Genomic DNA, 23,617 nt, shown 5'->3' with positions numbered 1-23,617 from the left:
CCGCTTTCTAATTGTATAAACGTGCTTTTTTTTTTTTTTTTTTAATTTTTTTTTTAAAGCATTTGAACATTAAAATTATTAATCATTTTATTGTAGTTGCAGAAATGTGATATTGGGTGACAATGTATAAATAAAATGGTCTGTGATATGCCAGCTTATGATATCCTTTATTCAGCGCTACATTGATTCAGTACGGCTATAACACATTCTCCTCTCTTACCCTTTGGGGGGCCCAGGACTGAGTCACATGGGGACTGCTGGGGACCAATGACGCAGTGCCGTTCGTTTTCCTCAAAGGGTCTCTTTTTCCAGGTTTTTATCGCATTTCCCTGCTTCTGTTTCCCAGACAATTTTCCCCCAGTCATGTGACCGCTATTGAACGTGGTCACATGACCGCACTGTGCCAGAGGGACCGTGGCACTCGAGGATTAATGTTGAACCTTCCACCTATCCTTTGCAATAGTTCGGAAAACAGAAGGACTTGTAGAAAGCACACTACCATTAGAGATTATTCTATATACAAATGTAGCACCTGTCCCCCCATGCCATAGATGTGGCCACTACATGGGTGTTTTCCCTGGGTAATGTAGCTCACCTGCTGGTTCAGGAGGTCTGAGTGGCTCCTCAGTTGTAGTTTGGGAGCAGCACCAGGGCAGGCTTTCTCTTGGCTCTTACTGTGCAGCGCCTCCATCTCATGAGGATCCTACCGGATGCAGGATGGTCCCCACAGGTAATACTCTTCTCCAATAACCACACACCATAGTTGGTCCAACTGCAGTTTTATTATATAATAACCGCATGATCGTCCTCCCGCCCTGGAGAAGACCACAGGGGCTTGAGGCCCTCCCAATCTCCTTTATCCTCTGGTAGGGAAAAAGGTATCACACTGTCCCATAATCAACCATACTCAATCTGGTGGTGTCGGCTTTTATACCCGGGGGGAGGGGGAAGGGCTTGTACCCCCGCCCAATAACAGGGCAGGTCTAGGTACTGACAGGCATCACACCATATACATGTGACCCAGTCAGTACCCTCCCCAGGTATGACACTCTAACTGATGTTTTTTAGGCCTACCCCTGGATAGGGCAACCTAGTACCCATCCAGACTGCAACTGCAGGCTAGGCCCTGCACAGGAGTTTAACCCCCAACCCTGCCTGTTCCTATCAGGACTTCTAGTGTTGAGGCCAGTAGAAGGTAGGGTTGCCAGGCTTTGAACCAGACAGCCCGGTATTTTTCCCCTGCGTCTGGTATAAAATGAAAGGTAATACCGGACATGTATGTGTCCGGTATTACCTCTCTCCGAACGCAGGGTGGCGTCCCGACGGCAGGTCACAGCAGTTGCCGCCCCCGCTGCAGGCTTCTCCCTCACTATCTCACGCCGAGGTGTCTGCTGCTGACGCACGCTCCGGGTCTCTCTGACGTCCGTGCCAGAAGTCGGCTGGACTAAGCTTCCGGCGCGCTGGCGTGAGGGGGAGGCCCGGCGCTTGTGACTGCAGCATCAGACAGTAAGGAATAAGCCTGCAGCGGAGGAGAGCCGGGGCCGGCGACAACTGCTGTGGCCTGCCGCCGGGCCCCCCGCAGTCACTGCCCCCTCCCCCAGCCATCCTGCAGCCACCGGCCCTCCTGCAGCCACTGGCAAACTGCCCCCCCCACCCCCCCTCTGACCTGAGACCATCCCCAAGGTAAGTCTGATTTTTATATGCATCGGTGATGTATTTTTTTTTTTTATATATATGTTTTGGCTATATTTTTAGATGTATTGGGGGGGTCTCGCATATTTTAGCTTTGTCCAGTATTTTTGGACAAGCCACGTGGCAACCCTAGTAGAAGGCTGTCCTTCAGAGACAGAGAGATTTCTGCTTTGAGATTTACCTTCAAAATATTTAATTCTTTTGTGTCTATTTATTCTGTGAAAGCGGTGATCCACTTTATATTTTATCATCTCTAGTGAGATCATATTTGAAGTTTTGGAAAATGCATTTGTACTATAGGATTTTCTAATGCTTCACAGGCCCGATTGAGTTAATGACCTTCTTTTAAAAAAAATTGTATTTATTTTTTATTACTAAACTATGCATCTAGTTAACGACCAGTATAAATATTTCTTAAAACCTTGTAATCTGAAATTCAGGGTGCGTTTTACATCCTTCTTTGACACAGAGCGAATGTTAAAAAATCAAATTATAGTATCATGGGGGATGGGTGGAAATCAAACAGCTTGATTCATAGCCCTGAGTTATAAAATAAAATCAGACTGAAGCAGCGATCTGATCTGTTCTATTTACCTTCCCTTTCAGGGGATGCTTTGTTCAGGAGATATAAGCAGTTAAAAAGTTAAGTGCCCAGTAGGTCAGTATGCACATCTCCCCAGAGCCGAGTTAATAATGTATATAGCTAAGAGCAGGGTATGCTGGTGCTGGAGGAGGGGAGGCAAGAGTTAAGCTCACCTAGGCTTCTGGGGGGGGGGGGGGGGTTGAGTTTAAATGATTCTATATGGATGCAAGACTATTTATTTATTATATATTATATTATATTGGCATAACCTGTTCGTTCTCCCCTCTACCAAACGAAGTATCACTCAAAAAGGGGGAGGTGAAGAAAGTCAAAACCATAACCAGTTTTATGTCACCATGATGTGCTGGTAATTTTAAGCATCGGTCATCCACATTTTACCATCTAAATATTTACTATATTAATAGTAGTGGTGAATTGTTCTTGGAGGGACTGCACATTTTACATTTCATGGAGTGATTTAATTGAACTTACTGTGTACGTAAAGCACAAAGGACCTAGTACTTTCAGTTTTGCAAAACCAGCACATGGATCTCCAAAGCAATTCATATTGAATGTCTACTTAAATAGGCGGTTCTGACTGATAAAAGTGAGCGAAGGACGGTAGATTGCAGTTTTGGGCTGAGGTGTACAGGCCTTGCACGAGGAAACAGATTGTTTACTATGAGGCGGTAATTGGCCATAAAATTGATGGGCCTTGCACATGATATTCATGCTTACATTGTACATTCATTGCCTCCACGTCTGAAATGCCTTGTTTGAAAATAACTATGTAGCGTTTTTTCCCCCAATAAGACTGTGTTGAGCACATTTTAAAGCGAACAGATACAAAAAAGGAAAACCTTTTTTAAAGCTATAAAAGAAATCAAGCATAAGATATAAATATAGGATGATCAGAATATAGAATGTAATGAGGTATTTAATGTCTGAGGTTGTGGGCCACTCCTAAAATGTCTGGGTAAAGAGGCAAGTCTCGAGTCTTTAAAGAATTTCCAGGGAGAGGTGCCTTCTTTAACCATATGAGGCAGAGACTTCCAAAAAGTAGATGCTGCGTGGCTAAAAGCTTGGGCCCCAAATAAAGTCCGGGAGATTCAGGGAACTATTAGGAGTCTACCTGCAGACCAAAGTGAGCGAGGGGGAGTGTAGGGAACCAGGTGCTCTTTTAGGTATCTGGGACCCCAATTATGTAGGGCTTTGGATGTCAGCAAGCCAATCTTTAAAAATAATAATAGCCTGCATAAACTCCCATAACCTACCTGACCCTCTCCATTCGGGCTAATGCTTGTACAATATGCAATGACCTCCATATTCTCTCATCTCAAGCAAACTTCTCCTTTCTGATTTCTTCTGGACCTTTCCTCTGCTTCAGTACTGTTGACCACCCTCTTCTCCTGCACATTCTTCACGTTCTTGGTTTCGGTGGCACTGCCTTGTCCTTGTTTTCTTCCTACCTACTTCACAGATCAGTCACTTACCAACTCCTTCTCTATATACACTTTCACTGGGTGATTCCTATCATTATGCTGATGACTCACAACTATATTTATCTGCACCTAACCTTACACAAATTACAGATTGTGCCTGAATGTCTGTTGCCTCAAACCTGATGTCTAAGATAATTCCCCATACTCCCTCCCATACCATGCCTCTTTGTTCAGTTATCCATTTTTTTAATAACACTACTATCCACCTAGTCTCAAATACATTGCCTATGGGTTACATTCAACTTTCACTCCCGCATATACAGTAAACACTTGAACTAAATCCTGCTGTTTATTCCTCCATTCCTGACTACTAAAACACTAATGCATGCCCTCATTCTATCACGTCAATCACTGTAAGATCCTTGTATCTGCCCTGCTGCACTTTATTTTTTTTCCCCCTTTGCAAACTATTTAAAATGCTGCAGATCAATCATGTTTTTCTGGCCTCCTATATGCTTATGACCTACTGAAATCGGCCTGCTGGCTTCCTAATCTCTGTATAAAATACAAAATCTACAACTTTTCTTGAAGGTGAACGCCACTGCTCCTCCATGCATCTGAACTCTTGATATTTTGTTACATCCCTACTTGCCTCTTGCACTCAATCCAAGGTTGGCCCGTCTTTGCACCTTCTACCTTGACAGAACTCCTGTCTTTAACATTTTTGCTAATCTCTCCATGCCTATGGAACTCTTCCACTTGGGGTTTATCCAGCACCTTCCTTTTCAAAGTCGCTCTCAAAACATAATTTCAACTGTCTAACTGTCTAACTGGCTTTGCTAAACAATTCTAACAATGCTAATAGTAAAGATTTGGCTGCTTTAATTTTTGGAGAAATTAGTTACACATTAAATGTTAGGGGCATCTGAATGGAGAAGTGTTTGTCAATCAAGTTGACAAATGTTTTCTTTATCCTTGTCCCACCCTGTCCTTAGAGTACCAATAAAGTTAAGGGGTGGCAGGAAAGGGGGCTCTGCTTGTACACACTAGCTGAACAGTGACATCACAAAAATGGGGTAGCCAGAGGAAATCAAACCCCTCCCAAGTCCAAAAATAAAGGAAGCATGTTGCTTAATTATCTATGCCAAATCTGACTCCAAATGCACCAGACATACCTGACTTGCACTTGTAATAAATGCATTTTTACACCTACTATGCACGGGAGTCTCGCATTACAGTATACTACTTGCCATGTAAGCTCCAGGTGTCCCTTGACCTTATGTTCTCATCTACTTGCTGGTCTGATTATTGTTTGTACTTTATATTCCCTATATTGTAATGTTGCGTATCCTGTTGACCATATAGAAAGACACAACACAGGAGAGGAAACACACCGCTCACTTAGTCAATAATAACAATTTTAACAATTTTGTGTAATTCACATGTCATAGTTTAGACACAAATGGGTGCTACCTATGTACTAGAAGTTAATAGTATTAACAATTGAATGAGAGTGTGACAAAGTCACAGTCACCCACAGAAAGTACATTTATGGTGCACACCACATTGATATTTATATTTTATTCAGTGATGATATAATGTGAGAAAACCATAAGTGATAAAGGTGACAAAAATAAAAAATACAATTAAAAATCCCACGTGGTGCTAGCCGATTAGTCACAATATTAATAGATCAATATACTTCAAAGCTGTGAACAATGCAAACAGCTAATGATTAGTGAAGTCTACCCAGACAGTCTAGTAAATCTGGAACGCTGAGACCAGTATATAAGTCAAATTGCACAATTCATCTGACAACCAATCTAGTAGCCATGTGTGTCGTAGTGTCAGAAGGCAATCAACTGACCGCAGCACACTAACAAATACATAGGAGTGAATCAATGGGAAGTCACTGTTGCTAACCTAGCATATGAATGCCGTTACTAGTAACAGCCCAGCTCCAACATCGCTGGCAAATTGTACTCGGGAAGACCTATTTCTAGTGACACAATTAACACATGTAGTGCATGCAGCACTCAAGTTGCAACACAATCACTCAAAAGTGTAGCCATATGATACTTCGCTACAGTGCTGTCAGTCTCAGCCCTCCAGGAACGGCACCACGGCTAAACGAGTCTCAGCAGTGACTGAATCAGACGCACCACGTGACGTCACCGCGTCACTGTGCCCACGCCCTACGCGTTTCTCTCCAGGCGGAGCTTCGTCAGGGGCAAGTGGATAACGGATCAACCCCCAAGCTGCGTTATATACCTTCAAGAGTGAATAATTACTTTAACACAGCTGGCCGAGAGGTTTCAAACACTAAAGGTGATTGCGCAAAAGAGTGTAAAGCGCTAATAAGGGCTATCCCTTATCTGCCAGCTGTGTTAAAGTAATTATTCACTCTTGAAGGTATATAACGCAGCTTGGGGGTTGATCCGTTATCCACTTGCCCCTGACGAAGCTCCGCCTGGAGAGAAACGCGTAGGGCGTGGGCACAGTGACGCGGTGACGTCACGTGGTGCGTCTGATTCAGTCACTGCTGAGACTCGTTTAGCCGTGGTGCCGTTCCTGGAGGGCTGAGACTGACAGCACTGTAGCTAAGTATCATATGGCTACACTTTTGAGTGATTGTGTTGCAACTTGAGTGCTACATGCACTACATGTGTTAATTGTGTCACTAGAAATAGGTCTTCCCGAGTACAATTTGCCAGCGATGTTGGAGCTGGGCTGTTACTAGTAACGGCATTCATATGCTAGGTTAGCAACAGGGACTTCCCATTGATTCACTCCTATGTATTTGTCAGTGTGCTGCGGTCAGTTGATTGCCTTCTGAGACTACGACACACATGGCTACTAGATTGGTTGCCAGATGAATTGTGCAATTTGACTTATATACTGGTCTCAGCGTTCCAGATTTACTAGACTGTCTGGGTAGACTTCACTAATCATTAGCTGTTTGCATTGTTCACAGCTTTGAAGTATATTGATCTATTAATATTGTGACTAATCAGCTAGCACCACGTGGGATTTTTAATTGTATTTTTTATTTTTGTCACCTTTATCACTTATGGTTTTCTCACATATCATCACTGAATAAAATATAAATATCAATGTGGTGTGCACCATAAATGTACTTTGTGTGGGTGACTTTGTGACTTTGTCACACTCTCATTCAATTGTTAATACCATATAGAAAGACAAATGATACATTCATGCACTCGGATATATTTCCTGAATTTGCACTCTGAGTATTCTTTAGATTTGAGGTGTCTCCAAGTCATTCCTAGAGACTGCCATTTTGGACTTTAAATGACCCACCTATTGATGACCTTTCTCCTGTTAACCAGTGGACTAGTATGAGCCTGGTGACATATCTAAGTGTACGTACATTTTTTTTGTTTTTTTGTTTTTGTCGGTTTATAGGCCTGCAATATAAAGATTTTTAAAAAAAAAAATTCTAAGGTAAACTGTCTTGGCAGTTACTGTTTTTGTCAGGGCTCCAAGCTCTATTCTTTGATTTGGAAGTAATTATTAAGCCATCCTTAGGCAAATGGGTAAACAAAAGTAATTCATATACTTGAATCCACTGTTCCCTGAGAATTGCTAAGGGTGTGTTAAATTATATTAATATTTTTTGAGTTTGGATTTATTCATTCTACCCTGCAGAGGAGTTTCGTTTGTGTTGGCTATTAGCATTATCTTAAATTCTTTATGAATTTGTCCTTGATTTACACTTTAACCCCTTGAATGGCAAAGGATACAGCAACTCATGTTTGTACCCTCTGGCAGTCATAAGGATAAGGTGCAGGTAAAAACCTCTATATTTTATCTTTAGTATACACTGATTTTTTCTTTTGTGTACATTTTAACATACAGTACAAATTAAACTTGGCATTAGTCTCTTCCTCTGTCTCATGCTGTGCTAATTTAACCTATTCTTACGGAACAAAGAAATGGTTCTAATAAAACAGATTTTGAGCCTCAGTGACTGTTGCTGTCACTTGCCCTGTGGACAAACAGATTTTGTTCATCTTTCTGCCTGGCAGGGATCCTAAGCTAGAATTGTCAGGACTAATCAGCCTTAAGCTTTGGTAAGGACACAGTAGAATGGAACCCTGCGGCAGTGTTAATAGTAATAAGGTTGTTCTGCAGGATTAGTACACTTGCTGCCTTAGGATTGATTGCATCAGTGTATAATATTATCCAAGTTATATTACTCTGTCCTTTTTTTTTATTATTATTTCTCTTCGGCGACTGCATTTCTGTTGCAACTATGATTTCCGAGATACATGAGAAAAATGTGTTGCTGAGCTTTGACAAAAATGAAATGCAGCTGGTAAACCACCAATAGTTTTAGTTTAGTATGCTTGTTTCATTTCAGTGTTAGCTACAATCTCATGACAAGAAGCAAGTTGCATTAGTAATTCTTAGAATAAGAAGCAACTTTTTAAATCTATGTAAACATTCAGCATTTACTGCAGTGGTTTCAAACCCTTCCTTTTTTTTTTTCAGGAACCCTGTGAAATTCTGCGGAACCATAATCCTCTCTAATACCGCGTCTGGGATCAGATGCATTGTAAGGAACCCCAACCCTATCTAATAGTGTGTCTGAGATCAGATGCATTGTAAGGAACCCCAACCCTATCTAATAGTGTGTCTGAGATCAGATGCATTGTAAATTCTTCTGTATTTGATACCATTTTAAAATGAGATAAAAATGTTAGGGATGCCTTGGGAACCCACAGTTCCTAGCAACCCCTATAGAAAAACACTGATTTACTGTCTCATGTTCAAATATAATCAAAGAAAATACCTAATCCTTAATTACATATCTAACAAACATTATTTAAAACATTGATCAGATTTGTCTTTTTCTAATTTTTTTTTTTCCAAATAGGAAACGGGGCCACGTGGATTTCTTTATTGGTGTGCAGCAATATCTATTGTTTATATCTTTTTATATTTTTTGCCATGGACTAGATCAGAGATTGCGCAAACTGGGGGTGCAAGATTTTCCACGAGGCATTTAAATTAAATGCTGATGTGAATGTGTGAGGCCTCTGCAACTGTCCTTGTCTTGACGCCTCGGGGTCATGTGACATCACATTGCGTGGCGTCATTTGACACCAAAGATGAGGTGGGGGGGGGGGAGAGCAGGCAGGGGGAAAGTTACGCACCCCTGGACTAGATAATTCGATTTTCTATATTCTGAAAGTAATCAGAGTAAACGTTGTACAAGGGAAGCTGCAATATTACAAATTGTTTTATTTTAACGTTGTACAGATAAGCTATAGGCTGCTGACTAACTAGTCAGTCGTCATAGTCATATGAAATACACAGAAAGCAAGGCAAAATAATGCTTGCAAAGTGTATGGGCACACGTTTTCTGCAGTAACGTCAAAACCGTAATCCTTCTTGAAAATGTGATTTAAGGGGGGAATTCACGAAGCTCTGAGAACTCGTATCGGAGTTTGGTTAGCGTTAACTGCCATTGAAGTGACTGGCCATTAACATCAAGCTCTGATACCCATGATCAGATCTAAGTGTGGTCGCCTTGTTTGCTAGGTCAGTGTAACTGACAGCACACTGATCATTTACACACTGATCAGTAACAGCACACTGATGCATTTTGTTAGTTTACTCATTAGTTGCTTGGTGTATTTGAATGCACCAACAATGAAATGTTTGAGCAAATTAATTCTACAGCTGTGACTATGTATCTGAAAGTAACACATGTATGTTGCATTTTTCACTTCCCCTTTATTTCCTAATTATACCCGCATTAACAGCTGGGTAAGTGTGATTGCCCATTCTTCCTGTATGAAACACCTTAACTACTTGCAATAAAGCATTGTTTTTACTATTTTAGTATTTTTATGCTAACTTAAAATATGCCACTTATGACGGTTCAAAAGGTTTTTTTTTTTTTTTTTTAAATGTTCACGTCTTATTAACAAACATTTTATGCAAGTACAATAATTCAGAGGAAATTGACAACTTTGTCTTAAATCAATGAAGCAAAGTTAGGATTGATACTGACAGTCAGTGATATCCTCTTCCCACCTGACTTGAACTATATAAGCCCCCCTCCCTCCTCCTTTGGTCTCTGACAGTTGTTCTGTGTCCTACATAGAGGTTGACATGTTTCCATTTTTTTTTCTTCACTTGCCATATGTACCTTATTTCCAGCCACTCCTGTTGCCCTCTGGGGATGGAGCTCATCCACGGGCCACCATCGCTCTGCAGTTCTCACCCAGGAACCGCTGGCCATCAATACGTGAACCATTTCCGTCGTAGACATGGCCCGTCCTGCATAGCCTTCAGAATAGGTGCAGTGTGTAAGCGTTTCTACACCCCTCTCCCCCAACCTCCCATATGTAAAGATCTTCTGTGCCGCAAATGTGATCCATGACCATGCAGCCTCGCATGGGGGACCTCAGCCAGGGCCAGGTGCAGGGCCAGCTATCGTAACTGCCAACTTCTGGGGCAAAAGGAACCACCACTTCTGCCCTTACTCTGGCGTCATAATGCATGTTGTAAGCAGCAGGGTAGGTTGGTCATCGTTGCGTGCCAGTGGCCCCAGAGGTGACCGGAAGCGTCTGCTGACGAGGAGCATATAAGGCAGCATGGTAGCTCTCCTGGTTATGTGTATGACGTTGGGGAGCTGAGCTCTCTGTAGCACTTCATAGTATTCATCTCTCTGGTGTTAGACCTCAAAGATCTGAACAAATAAATCAGAAAAAGGTTCTTAAAGATGAAATACATTGGATACATTATCAGAACAAGAAAAAAGGATTTATTGGCAGCAGTGGATCTCAAGGATGCTTACCTGCACATTCCCGTTCATCAGTTACACCAAAAATGCCTGATATTTTCAGTGATGGATCAGCATTGACAGTTCCGAGCACTTCATTCGGCCTTTACACAATCCCTCTGGTGTTAGCCACTGTAACCGCTAGCAGCTTGGTAATCGGCCAATAGCTGATCTTTAGTCGCTTATCTGTAGAACGTCCTTATAAAGGCAAGCTCCAGTAAAGAGGTCATGCTTCATGTACATCTAGTACAGCAATTCCTAGGGAGGCAGGGTTGTCTGATCCATTATGAGAAAAGCAAGCTGAATCCCTCTTGCCCTCATTTTTGATGATGGTCTCATATTGACTACCAGGGAGGCAAAATAAGTTTTCAGGCAGCCAGAGCAGTGCCCATGATTTTCAGGTGGGTGGAACTCAACATTCCAGCCAGTATGGCAGAGCATATAGTTGGGGAAGACGACACTCAAGCAGATTATTTAAACCACAAAACCATAGACCCGGGAGAATGGTCACTGACTCAGCCGATTATTTTAGCAGGTTGTGTGCAAATTTGAAGTCAATAGATTTGATGGCAATACGATTTGACACCAAATGCCAGAACTTCTCAAGGCATTGGAATGTATGGGCACATGGAGTAGATGCTCCAAGACTAGATTCAAAGTACCCTCTAGTCTGTTTACTCCAATACCACTGATCCAGAAGTTAGAGACCATTATTGCTCCAGTATGGCCATGAAGATAATGGTTTGCAGACCAGATTAGGATGTCACTGGAATCCCCATGGACACTCTCAATAACACCATAGCTTCTGTCACAAGGGCAAATCCTCCATCCAATGTTGGAAATGCTTCATCTGACGGCCTGGAGATTCTGTGGTGATCCTAGCACGCCAAGGTCCTTCAAATCCTCATTAACAAACATCACATATGGAAGAAGATCACGTGAACTAGCTCTTTCTTGCGATCCTCCATTTTGTATTTCTCACTAGAAGGCAGTTCTTAGGACACCTTTTTTCATATTAATAGCTGGACGTTCTATCTTTGTCCTCGACCCAAAAATCAAAAGTAAGTAATTGCATACGTTGATTGTAGTAAGAGCAATGAAGCTATATATCTCGGACTCCCGTTCAGGAAGACAAATTCCTTTTATTTTTTTATATTATTATTATTATTATTTACAGGTTCGCAAAAAGGCAAAATAGCCTCTATGACCGCAATAGAAAGATGGATTAAAACGCCTACATTGGAAGCATACAAGGCATCAGGGATGGAGGCCCCATTCACCATTAAGGCCCATTCCCCAAGAGCAATGACTACATCTTACACTGTAAAACAGGAGGCATCAGCAGAGCAAGTCTGTAAAGCCGTCACATAGTTGTTACTCCATACGTTGACAAAACATTACCGTAGAGTTGTTTCGGCATCTTCATAGGCCGCATTTGGAAGGGAAGGTCTTCCATGCGGCTGTATCATTATAATTTACCCAACCTTGGTAAAGGGGAACTGCTTTGGGTCATTCCCTGATGTCATGCCCTGACATGGAGGGACAAGAGAGAACTGTCATTTTTCCTAGCATTTATTTAATCCTGGTTCCTCCATGGCAGAGCATAGGTAGTTCCCGTCCTGTTCTGTTTTCTTTAATGAAGGATTTTTTGGTAGATTAACAGAACTTTCTGATAGTTTCACCTGCAGTAGGAAGTAGAAAAAAGGTATATATGTAAATGGCAAGCTTGGCTAAACATACAGCTGACCAGAGACCAAAGCAGGAGGGCTTATATAGATCTGTCAGATGTTATTTACCTAGCTCAGCTGGGAGGAGCATATCCTTCATGTCAGGCACTGTCAGAGGGACCAGGAGAAAATGAATGGTAAGGGAATTTTCTGTTTTTTGTAACCTGAATTTTAATTTTTCTACCATGGTAAATCTTGTATATTCTTTCATGCAGAGAGAGCCTTTTCTGGGCAGTTGTAATTATTCTGGTGTTATTATCTCTGCTGGAGGTTTCACCAGGTGATTATAGTTTTATTACAAATAAAAGCAGCTGCAAGTCATTATGTACCGTAATATGCATTCCTCTGTTTTTATTGGCTTCCAGCACTGCAGAAGATTGAATATCACAATTCTACATAACCAAAAAGACAGCCACTTAGGGCCTCATGCAGAGAGCAGCGCTATTTAAAATCTCGCAATTTTCCGGAGAAAATCGCGCAAAAAACAGCTGAAAATGGCGAGGTAGGAAAAACGCGCCATTTTTTTTTTCTATTTGAAAATCTCGCCGCGCGGCTGGTGAGAAAATACATCTCGCCAGTCTGAAAAATATCCGAATTCAGAAAGGCGCACTCGCCATCTAGCGGCTGTTTTTGGCGCGATTTTCTTCAATTTTCTCCGCCAACTAAAGTTGGCAAGAAGCAGGAGCTCGCCGGCTATAGGAAAAAAAAAAATGCGCGATTTTTTTTTTCCCCTTTCAGCTGCGCGCATCTCCTCATTTACAATTCTCCACATGCAGTAATGCTAAAAATAGCGGATTTCGCCCATTTCTGCATATGGAGAATAAAACTCTCCATTAAACCTACTTTTTATTCCCCCCTCCAATTTTAAAAAGCGCTGCTCTCTGCATAGGCCCCTAAATCTTAAACAAAGTGTTTAGTTGGTAAACAACTTGGCACTGCAACTTAAAGAAAAATATTAAAGCGCGCTGCAATAAACAAAAAAAATACATACATACCCACCCCTTATCCAAAAAAACCTGTCCACTATAATATAAAATGTCAGGGTGTGCTCCATTGAAGACCAGGGATTTTTCAAAACAAACTTTTTAAACACTGACAATTGTAACAATGTTATTTTGGGACCAAGGCTAAATTTCTAAAGCTACCAATAACGGAACTACAGATCATAACCAACTCTAACACCATCCTAGCCCATCACTAGTTTTAAATGTGTGGGCATATGGTGTGACTCCCATTTAACATTTGGATGGCACATTGATACCCTGACATACAAAACCTATGCCAAACTTGGTGTACTTTATGGTAACAAATCCTCCCAACGCTCACCAGTCAAAAGTGCATCGCACAGCAGATGCTAATGCCAATTAGAGACTATGGGGCCATAGTATATGATACAGCACCCCAAACTCACCTTGGCAAACTAGATACCCTCCAACTTTAACATGCCGCTTTGTCCTCCAATGTAACTACAACACACATTACTGCGAAATGCTAAAAAACTAGATTGGCCATCACTCGAGTCTAGGCTCAAAGTTAATCTTACATAGTGAAACCTAAGTCTGTAAAACAAAGGAGCCTTTTGGATACATACTTTGATCAAATCATGACAAGCCTGCTAACCAACATCAAGGTAAGTCTCAGTAGCAGGTCCCTATGCTAAAATGCATTCAAATGTTCTGAAATATACCATGAAGGGGTTAATAAACTAAGCATAAGCTTATGTAACTTAGTGCAGCTAAGTAAAGGGAATTTACAGGGACCTTACTGGGAGATTATATACCTTGAAAAGGAGGGACTAACCTCTCACAAAAAGCTCAATAAGCAGTTACAGGTGAATTAGCTAAATACATCAATCACACCCTAATAGTGGTGCCCACTGGAAGCGTGCTGCTATAGATTTAATTCGACCCAACAGAAAATGTAAAACAAATGTATATAATTTTTTATTTTTTTTCCCCTCCACGTGCTTCTCTGTGTAAGGAGCATGACTTACCTTGACGTTGGTTAGCAGGCTTGTCATTATTTGATCAAAGGATGTAACCAAAAGTCTCCTTTGTCTTACAGACTTGGGTTTCACTATGAATATTTATTTCCCCATTTATTGTTGCCAATGGGAGAAGCGCAGGGATTCACTTACTGTTTTTTCACATATGTATGGCCAGTCTTTTCACCAGCAGCATGCTCCTACACGGAGAAGCGCAGTGAATATATACACTTGTTTTGCAAAATTAATCTTTCCTATCTTGCCTTCAAATACTTTCTGGGCAAGCTTCTCACCCCTGCCACATGCATCACTTATCACCTGAGATCTGACACCAAAAGACTGTTCACGGTCCTACGGCTCAACAAAGTATCTGGCTGCTCCTCATCTTACCATGCACCCCACAACTGGAACAATCTACCTGAGACTCAAAGACACCACCAGTCTAAGTTCTTTTAAAATTAAAACTGTCTCATATTTTAATCTGGTCTGTAACAGTTACACACACCTATAACCTATATTATCTTTAACATGCAATGTCTTGCATATGATGTGTAACCATGTATTTGTCAACTCTGTGCCCGGGACATACTTGAAAACGAACGGTAACTCAATGTATTTCTTCATGGAAAACATTGGAGTTGCTGAACTAGCAACACTTGATTTTATGTGATCAAATATATATTTTTGCGTCCAAGATGTTGGATGCTCGGGACGTTATACTGATTTTCACTATCTACAGATCTCCTTTATCCATGTTCTGGCTGAGCAGTAGTTCCATACCTAGTTTGTGATGTAGGAGTTATTCATGAGCTTTTCATATATTTTTAACCCTGTTATTTTTAAATGTATTAATACAGCGGTGCGCAAACTGTGGGGCGCGACCCCCAGGGGGGGCGCGACACTGCCGACGGGGGGCGCGGGGTTTACAGAGGCCCCGCGCGCTTCCCGAAGGCACTTAAATTAAGTGCCGGGGGAGCTGCAGGGCCTCTGTAAACCTAACTTACCGTGGCTCCGGCGGCTTCCTCCCTGCGGCGCCATGGCAACGCGGCATCAAAATGACGCTGCGAGGTCGTGACGTCACGTTGCTATGGCAACGTGACGTCATTACGCCGGAGCGCAGGTAAGTTGGGGTTGGGGGGGACGCGGGAGCGAGGGGATAGCCGTCAGGGGGGCGCAGGGAAAAAAGTTTGCGCCCCCCTGTATTAATAGATGCTGTATTGGGTCTTAGTTAGCTTTGTATCCTTTTACTATTTGTTTAGATATTATTTGTACCCGGGTACAGTATATGATAATGGCTAAAAACTGTTTCCACCTTTACTTGAGCTGAACTGACGCTCTCAATCATTGGTTCTTGCAAATATGAATTTCTACTTGTGGTTTTTTTTCTTCTTATACCTCATTTTCTTCTTATACCGATTGATTATTTTTACTTGTGTTTTAACTTTCTTCTTAATTCCCCTTTGATATTTAATTAAAAAAATTGCATGATTTATTTGGACTTACCGGTCTTCTGTCCACATTTTGAAGATTTCTTTTCAATCCTTGTGATTGGACTTTTTTCTATTCTCAACTTAGAAATGCAGTTGGCTTTCTAAAAACACTCACAGTAAATATTTAACATTCTTCTTTTCATTTATTTTTTTTTTTAAGCAGGGAGCATGTAAATCAGAATGTTAAACTGTAAACTGTTATCTGCTAATTTTTCTTTTACTTGGTTATTATAGCTCTAAAAATGGTAGAACAGTTGCTATTAATGGTCAGGTGTATATTGTTGCTTTCAAGAGTTCAAGGAGATTCAATCCTTTATATAAAGTTTTGCATACGCAATACCGATGTGATCATAATCATTCATAATGCCAACTACATCTGACGTGGCATTGTGTCATGGAACAGAAATACCCCTGTCTGCCTTGTCTGCCTTGTCTGTTCAGCCCCCCTCTCCCTTGGCAGTTCCCCCTGCTAGCTGCACTAGGATGTCACTTTCCTTGCAGATCACTCTCAGTGCAGATGGAATGGATACATTATGTATCTCTTTTTCCTTCTAGTCTGTCATACCCCTGGTTGCTCTGGCAACATCTCCAGTCCTCCTAATTTTGGGCTTTCCCATTTCCCCCCCTGTCTTTTGCTGACAGTTAGTGCAGTCTCACTGAACCTTAGTGTGACCCCTGCTCCTCACTTCCTTTTCCACCATTACCTCTGGATGAGTGAGCACTGCTGTAACTCCTGTATGGTAGGATTATCTTTTCACCTGCTCTTAACTACAAGGCACCCACAGAGAGACACTATTTAAACACCAACATCTCTTCACAAGTGCCTGTCTTTTACCCTGCTTTCCCTCAATAAAGTAAAGAAAAGAAACAGAACTTGTTGTGCTTGGAAAAGAGGGCTGAGTTGACACTATCTGGGCTAAATCATCTTACACATGACCCCTGGCTTTCAGAATATTTTGTATGCAGATAAGATGTGTCGACGTACTTTCCTAGTATATCTAGGTTCTTGTTCAATACAGATAAACCTTTATACAACTTTTGTTCATGATCACATTTTTCACAGTGAAATTCTCCAACAGGTTTCTATTTCTTTTAAACAAATATTTATTTAAAATTATTATGCATAGAACTTTTGAAAAATTGCTTAATCCTTCTGATGCCAAAAGGATATAGGCCCCTCTGGCAATGGAAGGCTTGAGGCTGATAAGAGGAAGTGCAGACAGGACATCTTCTCCTAGTGCTGTAATTTTACTGAATTTGACACAAGCTTAAAACCGTATGCACTTACAGAATTGCTTGGCAAAAACTTGCCCTTCATTATTTGGAGGTGGTCAGGACCAAAACCGTGATCAAAGAATGGACTTTGCTCGAGGATTTCACTTGAGCCCAGGTTCTTCCGCCCATTGGGTAAATCTATCGTCCAGGTGTGACACCGTAAACCTGTCGCTGTAGTATTACACTTTGGCCCAATTCCCACCTTACATTTTTAATCCTACAGATCTAGCCAACCATCAACAAATGTATCCTTTAGGTTTGTTTGAATAGTGTAATCTAAACCTTCATGATGCTGTTGCTAACATTTGAGTGGTTGTGGTGAACTGCATTTTATGAGCCATACATTTTATTTGTAAATGTTCTGCTACTACAGTATGTATTATGGCCTAAAACATAAATGCAGTGTATTTTTTGCTTATTTAAGGTATGTTTCTGCTGTGGGAGCTGCCTCACAACAGTATCCCTTTAAAACAATTCACTAGTTAACTTGTCAGATTTTATTTTATTTCCACCATGAATTATTCAAACCCTTATTCACGGCTCTGTATCCATGGGAGATCGTTGAAATGTAGGAGCTAGCTACAGTATACTGTGACTGGATTTTTACTGTTTTTTTTCATTTGAGGTGTGTTGGTTAATACAGCGGTGCACAAACTGGGGGCGGGAGAATTTGCGCTGGGTTAATAAACTGAAGTAATTACTTGTTTTGCTGCTCTGTTTCCTTAGGTAGTGTTATTCCACATCTGGTCTGGTGACTACAGTGTAGCTATATTAAGAAGCTGACACTGTTGGTAACAGCTTCTAAAATTACACTGCTGCTAGATAATGGATACATTCTGAGCAAGGTCACAATATTTTATTACTCTAATCTGAAGGGTTCGAACACGTCTGACAATTGACACTGGATTGTAGTAATGTGCTTATTAACACTGTAAAGAAAATCTTATGAGCGGAAAAAGAACATACTCGTATCGTATGTGCTTTTCTGCAAATACGTTTTAATTTATCCAATATGTGTAGTGTTCATTTCCTGCCACTAGACATGGCACTGGAAGAGTTAAAGTAGCTAAACATGTGACATTTTAACTTGGGTTTAAAAAATAAAAACAGTTCTGTGGTATTGGATAATACGTACTGTATAAAAATAAAATAAATTATTCACTCTTAATGCCATTTTTAATGCGGTTTTAAAGCATCCTTTTATTTCTATAGCCGGTTTAGCCACCTCCCCAGCAGTGCAAGATGTTTGCAACACTTTTCTGTTTGGGATAATTGTTGCCAATATACCCAGCAGTTTGAGCTGCAAGTGGTAACAATAATTTACTGTAGTAATTTAAGGATACATTGTAGCTGCTGAGTTACACTGACTGAAGCAGCTGTTGTAAGGCCGGGGCCATGGTGTCTTCGCCCATATGGATGCGTGCGGAGGCCGTGGGAAAGCGGATGCTTTTCCTGGGCATGTCGCCAGGCCGTGGGGGTCGGGCCTAGGGGCGTCACAGAGCTGGGCGAACCGCTCACGTGACCGGCCTTTCGTGCCAATAAATCAGTTTGAACTGATTTCTTGCACGACGCGCGCTCCCGCATGCGCCCGCATGGGCGCGAACACTGCCTTAAGGCCGTCTGTTCGCTCCGCACGCGGTCTGTGGTACCATGGCCCCAGCCTCAGTCACACAATCAGGATTTTAACAGATTTATAACAGGAGCAACACACGGTTGCCAGTTTAGGTGAGAATGTAGAATTATACATTGTCACATGCTGTACATATAAGGGGGGAAAAAGGGAAAAGGGGGCAATTTAGTATTGCTGCTTTAAGGAATTTTACATGTGCAAAGTTCCAAGATAATGAATCACACGGCATGTGAGTAATGTTTTCGGTCCTCGGGCTGCACTGTTCAGGATCACTTGTGCCTGCTATGAATAAAGCCTCTGGGACTGCATTGGGACAATGTGAAAGTGTGTGTGTTACTGCCCTGCTTCACGGAGCAGATGTTCTTAATTAGAAGCCCCTAAGAAATGCAGCAAAAATATGTCAATATATTCATTTTATGATGTAACGTGAATAAAGAAAGAATCCGAAAGTACTGTAACTGTTCACCTTTCAATTTTCTAAAACAAAAAGGCCTAAACTCTGTCCAAATGATTGCAAATGCTGCATTCTTCTCATGCAACTGTGATCCTTTAAAGTCTGTATCCTGACCCTTGTGCATGTCCTGCAGCTTTTTATTTCCTTAAGTTTTTGTAATGTTAAAAATCCTGAGGCTTTTTTTGTTTGTTCACCAACAAATATCTAGTTTCCGAGGTTACCGTTGTATCCCTGGGGCTGCGGCTATGGGTCCTTCTCCCGTGCGGAGGCTGAGGGAAAGCGGGGGTGCCTTCCCTGGCCGTGGGGGGCGTTACTAGTGACGTCACACCGCTCACGTGACCTTTCTGTCACGCTGAGAAATCAGTTTGACTGATTTCTCACGCAATGCGCGCTCCCTCCCGCTTCCGTGCACCTGCACGCCACATGGACGCGAACACTGCCTTAAGGCGGTCTGCGGCACCATGTCCGGGGCCTTAGACTACACGTGCTCTTTGCAAAGCTGAATTTTGGCCTCCTGGACACTTAATATTTCAAAACGCTTTTATCTCCTGAACGGAGCGTCACATCTTAGATAAAAATGGAAATGGGAATGTCGATCAGTGCCGACTGCTGGCATCAGCACGACCAGGTGGACTACTGGGAACTCGTGGCGGGGGCACGGCCATGACGTCATGCGGTTGGTTCGTCCTCATTGGCTAAACCGCCGTGACATGGCCAATGCTCGGCTGCCGCACCAAAAGACAAAATTCTTGTCTTTTGGCAAAGGCGATCGCGCATTGTAACAGGACCCGCAGGCAGCAACTGGTGCCGGCCCCATAGAGGGCCATACCTTGCGTGTGTGACGCACGCGGACACTGGGACCAAGCCTTAGGCATTACGTATAGCGGCTATGAGATGTGTTGTGGCTTTTAGAGAGGGATTTAAAAGCTTGGGCTCAATATGTCTCTAAAATAACATTTGAAATGGTGTTACATGCCTGGGTGCTGCTAGCATTTCAATGGAAAAATGATATACTGTAGGTTTCTTGGTGGGACTGAGACTTTTGACACCTGAAGCCCTCCAAGCATCAGTTAGGGTTTTTTAAATTTTTTTTAAAGTTTTTTGCTTTGAGCGGAGTACATTTTTCTTACAAGGAGACCTGTGCGATTTATCTTCTACCAGTGTCTTTGTAAACAGTCTGCTCTCCATAGTACAGTCCTTCTGCACTAGCCACTCTGCACATGAAAATTACTGCAATCCCGTGTCATCCTCCTGGCTTAAATGCTTGCAGCAGGATCCTTTTCTGTCTTGCTCCCTATACTTTTTCAGATTTGCTTTAAAATGATATTGCTTATTAGTTGGTAAACAGACGAAGACTGAGATAGTTACTGCGCGTGCCACGGAGCGTGTGCACGTGGCGCGCACCTGTCACTTGCGTGAATGTGAACTCTGCTTCTCAGTGATGTTCAGCTGATGGGGAGGCGTGGACGTAACGTGAATGGTTTGCCCTCATTGGCTGAACCGCTAAACGTCATGCGGCCGTCGCTTGGACGCTTTCCTGTTATTTTAGAATGGAATTTTTTATTCTTTGAATTAGAGAGCACATGTGGTACACACTTTTCCACATTTGGAATCCAGCATTGTTGGTTCCCTATTTTAGATTATTCTTTTTTTTATTTTTATTTCAGTGGTTGTCTGCATTATATACATAGGCCAGCCTGGGGTAGGTGAGGAAACATTAGCAATATTTTTTGACAGTAGTCTTTCTCCAGGTATTGGAGTTTGGTGTTAATTACTCGTTGCAGTATAAAGCCTTTTATTCAATATGGCTTTTAGGTTGATAAAGGAAAAATATTCGCCCTTCAGTGAATCTAGGCATGTGCATGTTATGGTCACTTTAATAAATAAATATATTTTGTTTAAACATCTGGATTTTTTCTTTTATACTAGTCTATGAACCAGCAGCACCAGTGCAAATCCCTCTTCTAAAAGCCACTTGTTTGTGAACAACTATTTTAGTTATTTATTTTGAAGAGATTTTATTTTCCCTGTACGGTTACATAATTTGAGGCAGATATATATTATTATTATTATTTTTTTGTTTGTTTTTGCCTTAACATTCATTCCCTCATCAATTAATTTATTAAATTGAAGTTTGTGTAAAGGGATTTTAAAACTGCGCAATTTATACTCCTAGATGCGATCAAAACATGTATTCATAAAATCTCTGTAATTATACCACATAAAAGTATCCTGGTGGAGTTTAAGACATGTATTTCCTCATGTTGAACATTGATGCATTATGTTTTTCTTTGCTTTGACTTGATACTTCTGAGATTTTGATATTGCATATCCATGCTTTTTACTAACATGTATGTCTTTTTATTTTATTTTTTTCATTCAGATTGTGTATTGTTCATACTTCCTTTTTTGTTTCTATTATGTTATGTAGTTTTATACCAATGGCTAGAAGCAGATCGACATGGCAGGAGCCAAGATACTGAAAATAAAACCTCAGGTAAACTAGGGCTCAACAATAAAAGCCCTCTGTGCACTTCACCAGCCTTGCAGCTTTTTGAAAATCACCAAGTAATTCTTCACTTTTCTCTCCTGGATGTCTCACCTCTCTCTAACCTGCACCCTAATCCTTCCTTGGTGCATTTGTGCATCTTTCTCACGGGGGCTGATTAATCTGTGTTCTACAAAAGAGCTAAACATCTTGATAAACCTCAAGCAGGCTTTTACCTACCCTTTTAGGTTTAAAAAAAGAAAACAAAAAGTGTATACCAAGCACAACAATGTCAAATGTAAGACTTTTATTGTACAGATACATAGACATTCAGTATTTAAACAGAAGTATAATTGGTGGCTTCAGATCAGTAGATATTGATTGGTAAAACAAACTGTTTGTTCCACGTTAAATTAAACCTTGCCAAATGAGCATACAATTATCACAATTTCAGATTGAACAAATAATATATTTTTACCAGCTAAACTTGTATTTGAGCTCTAAATTCAATGAATCCATTAACAACTAGGTAAAAATGTAGTGGCAAAATTGTAACACTGTGAAATTGAACACAGCGAGGTTTCACATACTGTTATATGCTTTAAACGCATGAAACAAATCATGTGAAACATTTAGAGAGAAACTCTAGCAATCTCTAAGCTCAGGAACTTCTACAAGGTCATTAAGATTTTTAGTCCTGGAGTAATCAAAGCACAATGTGGGTATTACGCCCGATCTAGCGGTAATTGCTATTTAAGTCAGTGGGAGTTACCATCAGATAAGTGCGCAATATCCCCCATCACATGTTGATTTGCAGTGTGGCTGGGAGGGGGTAGGATAAATTCCGGGTTTTTTTTGGTACTGCCTTATGCAGTTCTCTGATTTTGCATCTCTGAACCTCCGTGCTATGTACTTGGCACCTCAGATGATTGGTCAAGTTAGTGACACTACAGCTTTACTTCTGTCTGGCCATTTTGTAATGGACTACCAGGCACTTTTGCCTCCTTTTGGTGTTTCGGGAGAGTAGAGGGGTCAAGCCTTGCATTATTGTAGATTGTCGCATCCTGGACTTCGTGTGCAATCCCTCCTTATTGGAACAGAGTTTCTAAATAGTGAATAGTCTTTTCACAGGTAGCTTTGCAGCCCAACAAACCTAAAGTAAACTCGACTACTGCTTCAAATTTATATATCGGGAACCATTTCAGCATATGGGAAATAGCAGTTATTTTGTAGCCAGCCTGAAACTGATGTACGAGTGCTCCCATTTACTCCTAAGAATGTGGCAAGATGTTTTGCTTTTCATTTCCCTTTACTTTCCTGATGTATCTGGAATTTTTATCAAACATGTTGGATTTAAGATGGTGATGGTTGCCGGTTTTGTCTGTCGCTGATTGGCAGACATCACTTTTACACTATCGTAGATCTCTTTCTAGCATTTCCCTGGTAGCTAATTTGCTCTAATGAAACTTTGTGTTCACAGAAACCAAATCCTGATGATATAAATCTATCCTGTATGTCTCCAAATTGGTTGGAGGAGGGGCGGAGGGAATATGATGTCTCGTATGATTAGTTGTCGCTTATCTGTCAATCTATTTTCAATAGTGCAATGGTATTTTAAGGACAATCAAGCACTTACCATCTTAATGGTCTGATTAACTTTGATCCACTGTACTTGTGTTTAAAAAAAAAAAAAAAAAAAAGTTATGCTGATTTTAGAGAATGTTTAACTATTTCTTGTGATCCATCTCTTGGCTCGTGTAATCCTTGTTTCTTGAACTGGGGTTTGTAGTTAAAGAAATTGTAGTACTAACTAAAAGAATGATTCAACGTTCAACCTAGTACCTGTTGTATATGTCTTGACTACGGTGCATAGGGATGTCAATACAGTTAAGCAACAAAAAGTTGCAAAGCAAGGTTTACACAAGTTTCCCAAATAACTGCACTCAGTATATCAAACGTATTAGACTAGAATAATCAGGGTAATCAATTGTCCCATTTGTGGAGATAAGTGGGTATCGAAAAATATGACGCAAAA

General features: G+C 41.2%; 1 protein-coding gene across 8 annotated transcripts in view; it reads left to right on the top strand.

Moving 5' to 3' along the window:
* DENND5B (DENN domain containing 5B) overlaps window positions 1-23,617 on the top strand; it is a 93,316-nt gene that overhangs the window by 20,375 nt on the left and 49,324 nt on the right. For 4 of the 8 annotated variants that reach the window (XM_075602675.1, XM_075602678.1, XM_075602674.1 and 1 more), the window contains exon 2: window positions 21,526-21,591. The exons of 3 other annotated variants lie outside the window; for them this stretch is intronic. In XM_075602675.1, coding sequence (XP_075458790.1) covers window positions 21,526-21,591 — 66 coding nt within the window. Of the gene's footprint in view, window positions 1-8,232; window positions 8,297-21,525; window positions 21,592-23,617 lie in introns of all 8 variants that reach the window. One more of the 8 variants, XM_075602681.1, reaches the window with a different exon arrangement.

This window comes from Ascaphus truei, chromosome 5, assembly GCF_040206685.1.
Source record: "Ascaphus truei isolate aAscTru1 chromosome 5, aAscTru1.hap1, whole genome shotgun sequence".
Classification (NCBI taxonomy): domain Eukaryota; kingdom Metazoa; phylum Chordata; class Amphibia; order Anura; family Ascaphidae; genus Ascaphus; species Ascaphus truei.
Note: the sequence above shows the minus strand (reverse complement) of the source record. Positions and strands in the feature narration are given on the sequence as shown.